Source organism: Vigna angularis, chromosome 8 (genome assembly GCF_016808095.1).
Source record: "Vigna angularis cultivar LongXiaoDou No.4 chromosome 8, ASM1680809v1, whole genome shotgun sequence".
Taxonomy (NCBI): Eukaryota; Viridiplantae; Streptophyta; class Magnoliopsida; order Fabales; family Fabaceae; genus Vigna; species Vigna angularis.
Genome location: NC_068977.1, coordinates 11,629,856 through 11,644,817, shown reverse-complemented (window position 1 = coordinate 11,644,817; position 14,962 = coordinate 11,629,856). Strand labels below are relative to the sequence as shown.

The 14,962-nt window shown below is 33.8% G+C and overlaps 1 protein-coding gene across 1 annotated transcript; it reads left to right on the top strand.

Moving 5' to 3' along the window:
- Positions 1 to 11,644: 11,644 nt before the first annotated feature.
- LOC108344825 (uncharacterized) lies at positions 11,645 to 13,942 on the top strand. Its single transcript, XM_017583333.2, has 4 exons — positions 11,645 to 11,770; positions 12,448 to 12,640; positions 12,746 to 12,809; positions 13,289 to 13,942. The coding sequence occupies exons 2-4, from the start codon at positions 12,480 to 12,482 to the stop codon at positions 13,580 to 13,582; spliced, it is 519 nt and encodes a 172-aa protein (XP_017438822.1). The 5' UTR covers positions 11,645 to 11,770; positions 12,448 to 12,479; the 3' UTR covers positions 13,583 to 13,942.
- Positions 13,943 to 14,962: the final 1,020 nt, after the last annotated feature.

The following is a 14,962-nucleotide window of genomic DNA, read 5'->3' as shown; positions in this document are numbered from 1 at the left end:
AAACATGCATTTCCTTCTCTGGATAGAAACTAATCTTTACTACGAATTAAAGTAATTGAGTCAGTATGTATGTTAACAAAGTTACTCATGCTGTGTTCTTCAACTACACAGCACAGTTGAGCTTGGCGTTTAAGTTTTCACGCATACAAATGTTCTTAAAATATTCCAAACCCTCCTGCAACATTCTCCTAATAATCCACTTACTTAGCTTTGTGTTGAAAAAGTGATCTTATGCTACATTGTTTAGTTTCAATCCTTTTGAATGGTTTATATACAGTAACTCTGTGTACCCTGAGTAACAAAAAAAGGTGAACACTACTGAAAAAATGTTTTCTATAATAACTTATTATGACATGTGTGAAGTTCATGCAACTTTTGAATCAAAGAAGGGGGAGAATGAGGTGAAGGACTTTGTCGATGTCATGTTGCGACTCGTACTGAAGAATCGAAGTACTGTGATGAAAGACCCAATATCAAAGCCATATTGCTGGTAAGGGATATACACAAAATGGTTGAGTCTTTTTTTTTCCTCGAACATATGTTTTAAACATCAAACTCAATCATTTGCTTAGTACCATTACATAGAAAAAGATCAAATTCTTTACATAAACTACCCCAAAGTCCTTATTATTGAGTTAGTTGATGTTAGCAATCTAGCCCAATGATTTATCATTACACTAACTGTATCAGTTTTCTATCTTTTGTCTTCTTATTCACAGTGCCATATATTAGTTGGATTGAAACTCTCATTCTTCTTTCACACTTATTTTATTTTATTTTATTTTGAAAAGGAAATGTTGGCTGGTTAGATACTTCTGCTAATAGAGTGAGAACTTTCGGAGCTGCTAAAGAATCCAAGGGTGATGAAGAAACTCCAAATGGAACTGGAAAGCATGGTGAGTATGGAGAGGAAGGTAGAAGAATCATACTTAGAGAAGTTAGAGTATTTGGACATGGTTATAAAGGAAAGCCTAAGGTTGCATTCAATGGCATCGTTGTTGATAGGACACGAGTCCAAGGAAGATTGCATGGTTGAAGACTTTTTCATTCCTAAAAACTCAAAGGTGATACATGCACTAGTAGAAAAAGTGGTTACTGACGCGTCATATAAGCTTCGGTTAAGCAAAAACCGAATCATAAAGAAGTATATACCTCGGTTTAGAGAAACCCGAGGTGGAAGAAGCATACTGCATCTGTTAGCTGCAGAACCGATGCCTATCCTTCTGTATGGCGTCCTGCAAATCAGACTTTTGGCTGACAACTTTTTAGAAAAGGTCCTATTGCATCGGTTGGTAGCAGACCCGATGTCTATAGGCTTGCCACACCCTGCAACCCCACTGCAAACCACTCAGGACTGTGCTATTGCGTCAGTTAATTGGTGGAACCGAAGCATATGTTTGGAGCTAAGGCATCGGTTAGTTGAATACCCGAAGCATATCCTCACTCACACTTTTTGGCGTAGCCACTTAACCTACTGTGCATCTTCTTTCTTCCGCTTCTGCTGTGCATTTCCTCCCTCTACTGCATTTTCTCTCTAGCCATCACCACCTGTTGAACCTCCATTTTCTTCCTCGGCTGAACCTTCGTTTTCCTCCTTCCTCGCGGCCTCTCTTCTTCATCTTGTAGAAGCTGAAGTTTCTTCGTTCTCCCTCACGGCCTTCGTCCCTGCAGTCGTCGTCGTCGTCGCCCAGTCTGCTATCGTCGCCCAGTCTGTCGTCGTCGCCCCGGTTGTCGTCGTTGCCCAGCTGCCACTGCCGTCGTTGGTGCTTCTTCCCCATTTTCAGCTTAAGGACGAAGGTCGCTCTTGCCTTTCTCGCTTCTTCACAATTATTGATTTCGGTGTTTGATGCACTTTCAGATCTGGTTTTTCAGCTAGATATTTTCGAACATGTTGGTGCGCCACTGGTGGAGCATTGCTTGGCTGGTTTCAATAGTTCAGTTTTTGCTTATGAACTGTTTGATTAAAGGTCTTAATGATATTCAATTTTTTTTGTTTGTTCTTGAATCTGCATTTCTGGGTTAGGTCTCCAAGTCTGCTTGTTATGTTGCTTAAGTCATTGCTTGTTATGTAGATAAAGGAGGGACGTGTGTGGGAGCCGCCACCTTGGGGGCTGTTACGGAAATGAGAGAAACACGTTGTTTCGGCTAGCATTTTTTTGCACTGGTTCTTTATTTCCTTTTGATTCCAGTAGAAATTTAGGGGATTCATATCTTTCATCTTGGAAGCTGCTGTCACGTCCTGGAAGTAACAAGGTTTTAGTTTTGATTCTAAATTGAAGAAAGCAAGGGTTGGACGTGTGAGGAGCCAGCCGTCACCGAAGAGGAGAGCACTGCCACAAGGAGCTGCACGCTGGGAAGTTGTTGTCACGGCTGCAAGGGAGCATCTTTCATTTTGGAGAAAGGCTTTACGTTAGCAAAGGTGTCATGCCTTGGTGAAAGGAATTTTTTTTATTTTTTATTTCTAAAAAGCTACATCCACTTCCAACATTTTCATTGCAAGTGTCACATCCACTCTCAGTTACATCAATGTTCAGCTCAAGCCTTGCTTATTTTATTTATTTCATTTCAATGGTTCAATTTATTTACGTGTTGGATTCAGCAAATGCATTTTTCTTCCAAACTTTATTCCCGTTTTCTTCCAAGCCTTATTCCATTTCAATTGGTACAATTACTCTTAATTTATTAACTTACTAAGTTTCTGCAGCTTCTTTCATTTTCCTGGCAGCAACCAATCTGATTTTAGCCGTTCTTATCATGGTTTTTGTCTGTTCAATCTCGGACATTGTTCCTAGAACTTCTGCTTTTGCAGATTCTCCCATTATTTTGAAATTCTCAGCCTCAGAACTCAATCGCTGGAGCTCTCTAGTAATAACCGAAGGATCATCTGAAGCATCTTTAATTTCAGTTCTTTCTCCAATACTGATTTTTTTTTTAAAAAAACAAAGGGGCTTTGGCAGAAGTTCAACCTAGAACCGGTGCCATAGGTCCCCTTTTTTTTCTCCCTTACTACTTCGGTTGTTGAAGAACCGAGGCAGTATCCTTTGAGATATTACCTCAGTTGGAACCGAGGCCAAAAGTCTCACATCTTTTACCTCGTCTGTATATGCCTCGATTTCACAACCAAAACATATTGTCAAAAACAATCGATGTCGTTTCCCTTCACTGCCCTAGTGATGGACTATTATGTGAGACCCATATGCTTGGGATGATGCAGAAAAGTTCTTACCAAGAGAGATTTGAGGGAAACAACATAGATCTGAAAGGGCATGACTTTGAGTTGATACCATTTGGATCTAGAAGAAGTATTTTTTAGTGTGCAGTAAGGTTATAATGATATTATGTATGAAGGTAAATTTTACTAATGGTTGTGAATGTGGAAGGTGGGTCTGAGCTCTTATTATCATGGGTCATTACCATGCATTAACGATCAAGTAGTATAGGATTCCTTTTAGGCCTTGTATTAAAGGTCAAATATTATATGGTTTGTATTGTTCTTTATTGTCTTCCATTGTTTACGTCCATACATTTTGTTTTTATGGTTCTAGTTTGTTCTTCTTAGAACCATTCGATTTTTACCACTATGTTTCCATATACAAGTGTTGTAGTTTGATTTTATATTTTTGTTGAGTCTTTCTTCATATATTTGGTTCTACTTTTATGTCAATCTTGGGTCATTATTATTTTTATTTCCATCCATGTTGTTTAGAGTCATGTGTTGTCTTTTCTACATCATTTTCTCTTAGTTTGAGCTTTGCAAAAATCACAAAAAAAAATATGTTCCACTCGGATTTCAAAATTACACTATATACATCCATTTGAGTGTTTTTTATTTGTATATTAGAGTTCATGCTTGTCATTAGACCATTGACAAGTTCTTAGAGTTATGTTTCTCTTGTGTTTCTTTGAGTTTCATGCTCTATTTTGATTCTAGTAAGAATTCTCCCATTTTTTGACTCATGGACTCTAAGCTACTAAAACAAATTCTCCATTTCTAACTTTTGGGGGAAAACAAAAAAGTATAAACAAAAAAGTATAAGCTAAACTAAAAGTAAAGGTGAAAAGCAAAAATTGCTTTGACAGGACACTTTGACATGACACTTGGACATGACACTTGGACTTGCTATGACACTTGAACATGACACTTGGAAATGACACTTTTGACAAGACATATTGCCTCTGCTCACATTGCACTATTAGCTCGGTGTTTGTGAAGACAAAAAGTAATCTCTCTCTACTCTATTTGGTTTTGGTTTTGTTCATCTATTCTAGTGTCTTTCTTTAGGTAATTCTTTTTGTGTGTCTAACATTTTTTCTTAAGATTTATTTTCTTGATTGTCTTGTTCATTACTTTATATTTTCTGTCACCATAACTCCTTTCGAAGAGTTATTGTTCAACTTTGACCTGTATTAAATTTAAATCGATTATACTTTATACGCATTCGATTAAATTTCCGCTGCATTGAAAATATTTTAACTTTCGTTTCAAGAAGAGGTTAAAAGCATATCTTTTGGTGAAAAAGTTTTTGAAAGTTTTATTTTTTATACTTCACCCATTCACCCCCCGCTTGGTGTGAGAAATTGAGCTATTCTATTTTAAAATTTGGCACCAGAGCTGGTTTTCATAAAATATTTGAAAAACTAGTCGATTACTATTTTCGTTAAATCGACTGATTGTGGAAAATGGCTTTCAATTCTCAAACCTTTGGTGAAGGTGCTTCGACAAATAGACCACCACCATTTGCTGGAGAAAATTATGCTTTTTGGGAAATAAGGATGCAATTTTTTCTTGAATCGGTTGATAAAGGAGTTTGGGATGCAACTCTAAACGGTCCATATGAGCCCACTCATGTTTTAAATGGAAAAGTTGTTTTTAAAATTTTTTTAGAGTGGACTCAAGATAAGAACCGAAGAGCTTAATATGATGTTAAAGCTAGAAATATGATGTTAAAGCTAGAAATATGATGTTAAAGCTAGAAATATGATTGCATCAGCACTAACCATGGATGAATTTTTCAAGATTTTCCAATGTAAAACTCCTAAGGAAATGTGGGAGGTTCTTGAAGTCACACATGAAGGAACAAATGAAGTGAAAAGGGCCAAAAAGAATTCTCTCATACAAGAGTATGAGTTGTTCAGAATGAAAGCGAGAGAGACTATCTATGAAGTACAGAAATGATTCACACACATAGTCAATCACCTTATGGCTCTCTGGAAAGTGTTTGATAAAGAAGAAATCAACATAAAGATCATGAAAAGCCTCAACAGAAACTGGCAGCCGAAAGTCACTACAATATTTGAATCAAGAGACTTGACCAACATGGACATGGCCACCTTATTTGGAAAACTCAGAGAACATGAATTGGAGCTTGGAAGGCTAAAGGAGGAAGAAGAAATTGAAGAAAAGAAATCAATTGCTCTAAAGGCTACAAGTAAGAAAGTTACAAAGAATCTTGAACCCAAAGCTGAATCAGATGCAGAAGTACCAAAAATGGAAATCATAAATATGATGGTGAGAAAATTTAACAGATTCATGAAGAATAAAAATTCTGCAACTAACAATGCAGGCTTTTCAAGAGGAGGAAAGAAGAGCTCAAGAAGCAACGTTGTACAATGTTATGAATGTGGAAAGGATGGTCATATCAAGCCTGACTGTCCAAACTTGAAGAACAAACAGAAAGAATTCATGGCAGGCTCTTCATGAAAGGTTGGTCATACCAAGTATCCTCATGACAAGAATAGGAAGCAAAGGAAAGCATATATTGCTTGGGAAAACAGTGATGAAGACTTTTCAAGTGATGATGATTGTAGCGTTGAGGAGGAGTCAAATTTATGTTTCATGGCAGGCTTTGCACACTCTGATGATGACAGTGATAGTGAATTTGAAAATGAACCGATAGAGGTCAAGTACATCATGTTGTTGGATGGATTTCAGGAGATACATGCAGAAGCCATGCGACTCCAGTATAAGGTGAATCGATTATCCTTTGAGAGAAGAGACTATAAATATAGAATTGATAATCTAGTAGAGGATAATGAAAAGCTTGAAAAAGGTCTTGAAAATGCTTTGAAATCTGCGAAGACAGTCAAGACCGAGATACAAATTGTTGAGAAAGAATGTGAAAATTTTCCAGTACACCTTGAGAAAATTGATTACTTAACCAGCACGTTAGCTAAATTTACACAAGGCAAAGAAAATCTTGATGATGTGTTAACATCATCTGGAAGAGCTATCTATAGACAAGGTATTGGTTATAAGGCTAAAAGTAATAGGATAAACTTAAGGAAATTTATTGATCTGAGTAAACCTACTACTAATGCATGCTTTTACTGCAACACACTTGGTCACAATGTTATAAATTTCTATTTCCGAAATGTTGGTGTTCCAAAGGGAAAATACAAATGGGTTCCCAAGGAACAACCTCCTGCTACTAACAAGACAGGACCCAAGTTCAAATAGGTACCAATGTCAAAACCTTTTAATTGTTGTGCAGGAAAGGAGCAGTAACTGTTGAAGCAATATTCAACTCAAGGATGAACTATCACGATGAAATCAAAAATTCTTGAGTCACTGATTGTGTTAACTGTAACAAAACTCTTTCATGCATCATAAGCATTTGTATGATTGATTGTTATATGCATGTTTGCTGTGTGCTGTTTGATTGTTTGTTTTTTGTGAAAATATAGTTGTGCGAATTTTAATCGATTATGTTATGAACTGAGTTGATTATAATCTGTGAATGTGGTTCTCTGTTTTTGAAATCACTCTGTTAAACATTAAGTCGACTTTGTTTTTAAAGGAACCGATTAAGATTTTCTGTTATGGACTTTCTGTTTTTTAAAATTTAAAATTGGGCCTGATTGAATCATTGATTGTTCGCGCCCTTATATATATATATATATATATATATATATATATATATATATATATATATATATATATATATATATATATATATATATATGTTTGTATGCTTTCAATCTGCTTCATAGTTGTGTCACACAAAACCCTTATTTGTATCAAAGTGTCTCTACACATTACACTACTTCTGCAATGGCTTGCTCGTCTAAACGTATCAGGAAAGTTCCTCCATCTGAAAGAAATGCAAGTCCTTTAGGGTGGATTAGTGATAGCACTGCTAGAGAAAGGTTCATGGGTTGGAAAAGTGTAAAAGATGTTGCTCCACACAAATCAATTGAGTTATCTTTGTTTAGAAACGAAGGATTTATTTTTCCAGAAAAACTTGAGCATCAAGGTCTATCTACCTTCGTTCAGATGAAGGGCGATTGTTATCCAAAATTTGTTGGAGTATTTTACAACAATATCAAAGTAGTTGATGGGAACATCCACTCACACGTAAAAGGAGTAAACATTGTTATCAACAATTATACTTGGCTACAAGTTTGTTGGACTCAAGGATGAAGTACGCATGTCACACCTACTTGACTGTCTGCAAAATAGATGAACTAAAAAGACACAAATGTTTAAAGACTGTATGAGGTATCCAGGAAGGTACAAGAAGGAAAAAGGATTTCTACATAGGTGGTTGGATAAAGAAGAGAAAATCAGCGCTTACATCATTGATTGGGTTTTGTTATATGGAAGGTTTCATTATGATAAGTTGACATCATAGGATCTATATCTGCTAAATGCAATAATGTTTAGTGTACCAATAAACTGGGTAGATGTGTTCAAGAAACATATCATTGATGTTGGTAACAACAACTGGTGTAATCTACCCTATGGTGTATTCATAAGCAAAATTTTGTCTCTTAGTGAAATCGTTCTTACTGGTGAAACCAAGATCACATGCAACAGAAGAAATCAAATTGGAAAGGAAACTCTAACATGTATTGGTCTAAAGAAAACTTCTCTAGGATGGATATTCAATTATGTACAGAGTCCATCCAAAGATTAAGATGAATTACCTGATTCAGATAGTAAATAGATCTTACTATCTCCTAAGTCTGAGTTTGAAAAATTTATGGTAAACAAGTTTGAGAAAGTCTCCAAGAGAGCTAGTATGATGAAGAAATCACTAATGAGAATGAATGAAAAAATGGATGAAATTATCAAGAATTATGTGGAAAGCTCCACATCAACAGAAGAGTCATCTGACGAGGATTCTATGGAGTCATCTTAAACAAAATAAGGGTCTTGTGATTACATCTTGTAGTTTGTTTTGGTTGTAGTGATTTATTTTCAGTGTTGACTGTATTGTCTTGTTTTCTTTTGTGATTATTGACTTTATAGGCCACTGTGTTTTGGCTTGATCTAATTGTACTTCAAGTTTGATATCAATGAAATCAGTGTTAATCAAATCTGTGATTCAAAGAGTATATTAGTGAATTGAACAAAACTGATTGCATTAAATCGATTACATTATGCCTGTATGCGAATGAACTGTTGATTACTGTTACATTCATACATTTGCATACTTATATTATACTTGTATTAATTCCAGTATAACATTGATTCTAAAATGCTTGATCTGAAAATACTTTGAAACGTTTTTCAGGAATATCATTTGTTGACTAGATGGAACTGGATAATCTGAAATATGCTACAACAAGAAATCGACTCTGCCTGAGATCAAATCGATTAAACATCAACAGGGGTTTAAAGATTCCAAAACTGGAATATCTGATATCTTTAGATCTTGTTTTATTTGCTGTTGATTTTTATTTCTTCTTATATCTCTAAGCTTATCTACTGCATAAAATATCTGAGATAATAAGAGATTAAAATGTGTTGATTGATTGAATCAATATTGTTATGTTATTGTTGTAATATACCTGATCTGTGACATACTGATAAATGCTCTGACATATTTTGATTACTGCATTGTGCATCTGTATTTTGAGATTAAAATATGCATAATGACAAGGGGAGCATTGCATATCATTGATATATTTTGCATGTCTTCATTTAAGGGGGAGAAAATCTCAATTTCATGTGAATACCTTTGATAGGGGGAGCATCATTATTTGTTCCTTGATGATTATCTGATGCATCTCTATATGATTGATTATTTGTATATCAATACCATTATGCTTACCTTTTTTGCTAATGCCCAAAGGGGGAGAATTATGTTGATTGGTAATTGATTGATAATCTGTATTGAGTTGTGCAACATGATTGATTATTAATCATGGTTGTGCATCATTAAATAAGGGGGAGATTGTTGATTATTAATCATGATTGTGTTACATGTTCGATGCTTACATGTTATATGCATATATGAGAACATAATTGTGTTGTTGTTGTGTTGTTCATTGTATTTCACTATGTTTATATATGTGATTTTATACATGAATGCATGACACATGTTTTTGATGAGAAAAACCACAAGCACAAATGTTGAATTTTAATTGTGAGGCAAAACAACAGTTTTAAGTCAATTACATTATGGGGTGAATCGATTGAAACTCGTGTCTTTGCACAAACTTTTTTCAAAGTGTGCTGTGAGATTTTTCAAAGAGAAAAGTTTTCAAAACTATGCTTAACATTGTTGCATAATCGATTGCATGCGATATGTATTCGATTAAGTCTGTTACTGTTTTGAAATCTGTTAATGCTTCATATCACTTTAACAACGACTATATTTTGAAATGTGTTGACCAAACATTAAGTGTTATTCGATTACATTAATTGTGAATTCAATTAATTGATTTAACTGCTACTAATTATTATAACTGAATTGATGTATTCGACTACATTAGTAGCAAAGTCGATTATATTGCGTCTAATACGAGTTTATCTATAAATTGACATGAATTTGATTTCTGTAAAGAACTTTTGTGATTTTGACATTTTCATATTCTTTTGTAGAAAGTTTGATTCTTACGGATAGAGGAAAAACTCCAAGAAAACAAGATTGATCGTGGTGATCAACTTTTGTGATTTCTTGAAGAGCAAGATTACTGAGTTTCAAAGTCTGATCTATCTGCATATTTGGGTTTCTACTACAAGATCAGGTTCTACAATCTGCTGAAGATTGGGTTGAGTTCCCTATTGTGATTACAGGAAGAAGGACGTGCTGTGTTCTTGACTTTGAGGGTGCCTAAAAGGGGTTGGAATAAAGGAGAGGGGATTCTTACTGCTAATTTGTTTATGTACTGCCTATATTTTGATTAGAGGGTTAGAGAGGTGTTTTATATTTTTGACGTGAGGTCTCTATAAAAACCTTGATCATTATAGTGCATTAGCTTCATGTGGTTGGAAGGACACTGGATGTAGGCTTGGTCGAACCAATATAAAAACTCAGCGTTTGATCTTTCTTATCCCTACTCTTTTACATTCAATCGATTATACTTTATACGCATTCGATTAAATTTCCGCTGCATTGAAAATCTTTTAACATACGTTTCAAGAAAAGGTTAAAGGCATCTCTTTTGGTGAAAAAGTTTTTGAAAGTGGATTTTTCAAATGATGTGGCTAAGTGAAAAAATTGACATGAAATTTCACCTTTTCTAATAAAGAATTGAAGAAATTTTCTATAAAAATGGTAATTAAAGGTATTTTTTTTTCTACATTAATTAGGATTTTCACCGAATTTATTCTAATTTATTATTTTAAAATAATAAAATTTCACGTAATTAATTTGTTAAAAACCTAATTAACTCTTATTGGTATATTTAAATAAACCTAATTAACATTTTATAATTAACTAAATATAAATATAAATAAACTTTACCTTGTTAAAAGTATTTAATAAAAATATCAATTTTAATAAAATATTTGTATAACATATATATACAAATTAAATTTTGTTTGAATTTGGAAAGAGACAAAATTATTTAATTTTAAAAGCAATTAGGACTAAATTGAGACAAAAAAAATACAATGATCAAATTGAGACTAATGCAATGAAACGTGACATTATTAGTATCACATCACATTGTCACTGCGATGTGACACAATATTAGTTTAACACGTGACAATTTTTTTAAAATAAAATAAAAATTAAAAATAAAAACAAAATATTATTTATTTAAAAAAATTAGGACTAAATTGAGACAAAATAAAAATACATGGACATTTCACCTAGCATAATGTTAGTTTGACACATGACAATTTTTTTTAAAAAAATTAAAAGTAAAATTAAAAATAATTAAAAAAATATTTAAAATTAAAAAAACCAGGAATGGACAGTTGACACTGTCTTTAATAATGTTAATATAGAACTAAGACAAAGAACTAAATTGCTTCAAAATTTTAAAATTAGAGATCTAATTGAGAAAAAAAAAGTGAAGAACCTATTTAAGAATAATTACTAAGGAAACATTTGTATGATTAAACCTTTAACATATTATAAATAATAAAAATTTAAATAAAATAATTTTTTTGACATTAAAACATGAATTATATCAATCTTCAAAATTATAATTATGATATAAAAATGATATATAGATATTACATATTAAAATGCATAATAAGAATTTAAGTAATTTTTTTTATAAAATGGTAAAAATTAATTATTGAATTAAAAATAAGAATAATAAAAAACATAGAAAACCGATGTAATAACAATAACAAAGTAAATTAAGATTTGAAATGAAGTGAAATCGGTAGTTAGAATATTTGAAATAAGAATGAAAAAGAAGCAAAGACAATTGACATAGTTAAAACGTGAGAATAGAATGATAACAACGACGTCGTGTGACCCTCCAAATCGAACAACACGTATCTTCACTATAAATGAATTCCAGCTGCTTACATTCTCTTCCTCTCCATTCTCCTATCTACCACTTCCCTTCATTTCTTTCCCAGGTTTCCTCTCTTTCTTGCACTTTGTTCTAGATCTGAAAATAATTTCTTTTAATTTTGGGTGTGGAATGTCAAACAAAACGATTGCCCACACGGTTCATTGTTGATTTTTTTTTTCTTTTTATGTTGAAAAATGTGTTGTTTATAGATTTGTTTTGAGGTCCCTCTTTTGGGTTTTTGGCTTGGGTGTTTTATTTTTTTGAAAATTGATGCATTGAGCTAAAGGTGGTTTTTTTTTTGGGGGGTGCCTATTAGCCGGACAAATATTTGGAAATTTTTCATGATTTGAGCTCAGATCTGTTGGTAATTTGTGAAAATTTGTTTGTTGTGTTTAGGAAGACTGGAAAATAGTGAAATGGTTTGCGGTTTTCTTTTTATTTTATTGTGTTTAGGTTGAGTGGATCTGTTTGCATATTGGATTAGGAGTGTAACGATATTTTAAGATCATGGTTGTCTTATTTTTTTTTTTTTAAATAAGAAAACACCGCACATAGGTTAGAAAGAGACATTTCTGAAAATAATTTTATTGAATAGGGTATGGGTGTTACAATTGTTAAGATCATGTTCTCAATGTTGAGATTTTCTGAGTCTAATTTTGTTGTATGTTGTCGTGCGTGTGTGTGAGAGAGGGAGACAGAGACATGTTCTGAGTATAGTTTTGTTATTATTTTGTTGCGTAGGTATTCTACTTTGAAATAAAGGTGATTTGAAGATGAACTGTTATGGTCTTCAAAAGAACGCCTTTGCAGCCTGTGAAGAGATGAGAGGCTCTGTGAATTTCGTTGATAAGAAGGAGTCCGTCGTTTGCCCTAAGCCACGCCGAGTCGGGGTTGTATCTAACATGCCTATAAGGCACTTGAGATGGCATTTCAAGTAAATATCAGAATTCATTTCTTGACCTTTTTAAGTTTTGATGACATTAATCTGTTTTGGAAGCCTTTGGGGATCTGATTTTTTGTGTTTCAATTTTTCTTGAAGTCAACAGGCCGAGGGTTCTGATTCAAAAGGTGGGGCAGAGCTACTAGAGATTATGTTTAAGAAGGTAAGCTATGAACTTCATGAAAATTTCATTTAGGCCTAGGAAGATAAATGTCAATTAGGATAGTCTTGGTACCATAGTAATGTAAGAATTTGTGTTGTGATGCTTGCTTTGTTTCTTTTGGTAGACACTTTTTGTTGTATTTGAAATAAAGGTTTTAAAAGTTGGTTTGCCACCATGATTTCGGTTGTGCTGTGATGTTTAGGATTGTGGACTTTCCTTAACACAATTATGTCTGCATCCGCTAAGTTTGTTTGTAATTTCTTGCATTGTCAATGATTGAATCAAACAGCTATAGTGACTGAAATTTTAAACCATGATTTGAAACTTTGTGCGATGGGTTTGGCTTCAAAGGAATATAGTCTTACAAGAAAACTTGGCTATTCTTTGAGGGGTCTTTCTGACAGATTCCACGGATCATAGATAGACATTTTCTTCATTCTGATAACTTTGGTTTATGAATTGGTGTGCGTTATGAACAGGAGAGTTATGGGAAGGAGTTTTCAAATCAGGTAGCTTCATCTCCTCCATTCTTTTGTGGATCTCCTCCTGTTCGAGCTGCAAATCCCGTGGTCCAGGATGCTCGATTTGGAGAAAAGCACGATCCCGCATTTACGACTTCATCGCCATCAGGTTTATTTTCTCCATCCTCGGCTTCTGGCAAAGGAGGGTTTGTTAGGATGAGTTTCGGACTTAAACCGTCCACAGTTAGAATTGAGGGATTTGATTGCCTCAACAGGGATTGCCAGAATTCTAGGATCCCTACTGTTGCTTAAACTCCATTCAGAGAAGTGTACATAGAGGAAGCTGAGTGTGACTGCTTATAAAAATGTCTTGACTTAACTAAGGTGAACATATTTGAGGGAAAATGCTGAAGAATCAAACCTTGTGTTCTTGAGAGGGTTTGATGGGTAAAGAGAGCTGTTCTTTCTGTAATATAAGGTTGGATCTGGGTGTTCTTGTAAATTTGGTTTAGGTCATCACCACGAGAATTTCTTGTATATAGAGAGTTGGTGATTCTGGATATCAATCCTGTGAATATGTTTAGCTAAATTTGAAAGCTTGTTTATTGTTCTTAATGAAATTAAACAGGCATTTATAATGAGAATTGTCAATATTTCTTTTCCTTTGTTCAAGTTTAGGGTATCGAATTTCTTATTTATAATGAGAAATGTGAATGTCATTCTGATTGAAGGAAAAGTAACTTTGCTTTGTTTCATAACCATTGATATACTCTTTGAATTGATATGTTTGGATTGTCTTAGAAGATGGACATAGATATTGATAACGCAATAGTACAAATGAGGTGCTCCATATATATTGCAATCTTTCATTGATTTTGCTCACACAATTTCAAGCAACTGTTAAAGCAATCATGGTTGACGATGGTTCCGAGCATTATTTTTTATTCTCATACCTGGTATTTTGAAATATAAAAATCACATTGTGGAACATAAGCATTGCCATATTCTTAATGTGACTCGACCATTATAATTTCAACCTCACTTTTTTTGGGTGAAGTGAATGTGTTTTAGCTGCTATTTATCTTATAAATTGATTACCCTTTCCTTCGTTGAAAAATAAATCATCATTTGAATAACTTTACGAACATCTAATATCACTTGTTTAGTTTTTTATTTTTATGCTATTTATCATGATTATAGTGTATAGGATTATTTTATTTATCATGATTATATTGTGTCTAAGATTACCTTATTTATCATTACTATATTGTGTGTAGGGTTATTCTATTTACCATGTACTCTTGTATCAATTATTCTTATAAATAAAAAATTATTCGATGGATCAATTAAGTCTTTTAGAATTATTTTACAGTTTAATTCTCAAGTTAGTATCATAGTAGGTTGTTTGAGTCTCTTCCTACTTTGTCTTTGTTGTCGTTAGTGGCCCGTGGCCGCCGCCACCAGCGGCTTTAAAAATTTCATCTTTTCTAAAATACCTCAATGAGCAGTCTCGCTCTAGTTTTTGTCTAGTCTCCAAATCCTAGTTGTTGTCTGCAACTGTTCGATACTGCTTGCCGTTGTCCGGCGTAGTTTGTCGTTGTCTACCATTGTCTGGCACTCTTTTGCCACTATGAGGAGTTGTCCACTGAAGTTTGTCACCATCAACCTCTGTTCCTTGCCATTCTGACGTCG

What these genes read in the sequence shown, in the direction of transcription:
- LOC108344825 (XM_017583333.2), top strand. Translation starts at nt 12,480, where the DNA reads ATGAACTGTTATGGTCTTCAAAAGAACGCCTTTGCAGCCTGTGAAGAG. An exon ending in CACTTGAGATGGCATTTCAA is followed by an intron (nt 12,641 to 12,745) that starts GTAAATATCAGA and finishes TTTTTCTTGAAG; the next exon opens with TCAACAGGCCGAGGGTTCTG. An exon ending in TAGAGATTATGTTTAAGAAG is followed by an intron (nt 12,810 to 13,288) that starts GTAAGCTATGAA and finishes CGTTATGAACAG; the next exon opens with GAGAGTTATGGGAAGGAGTT.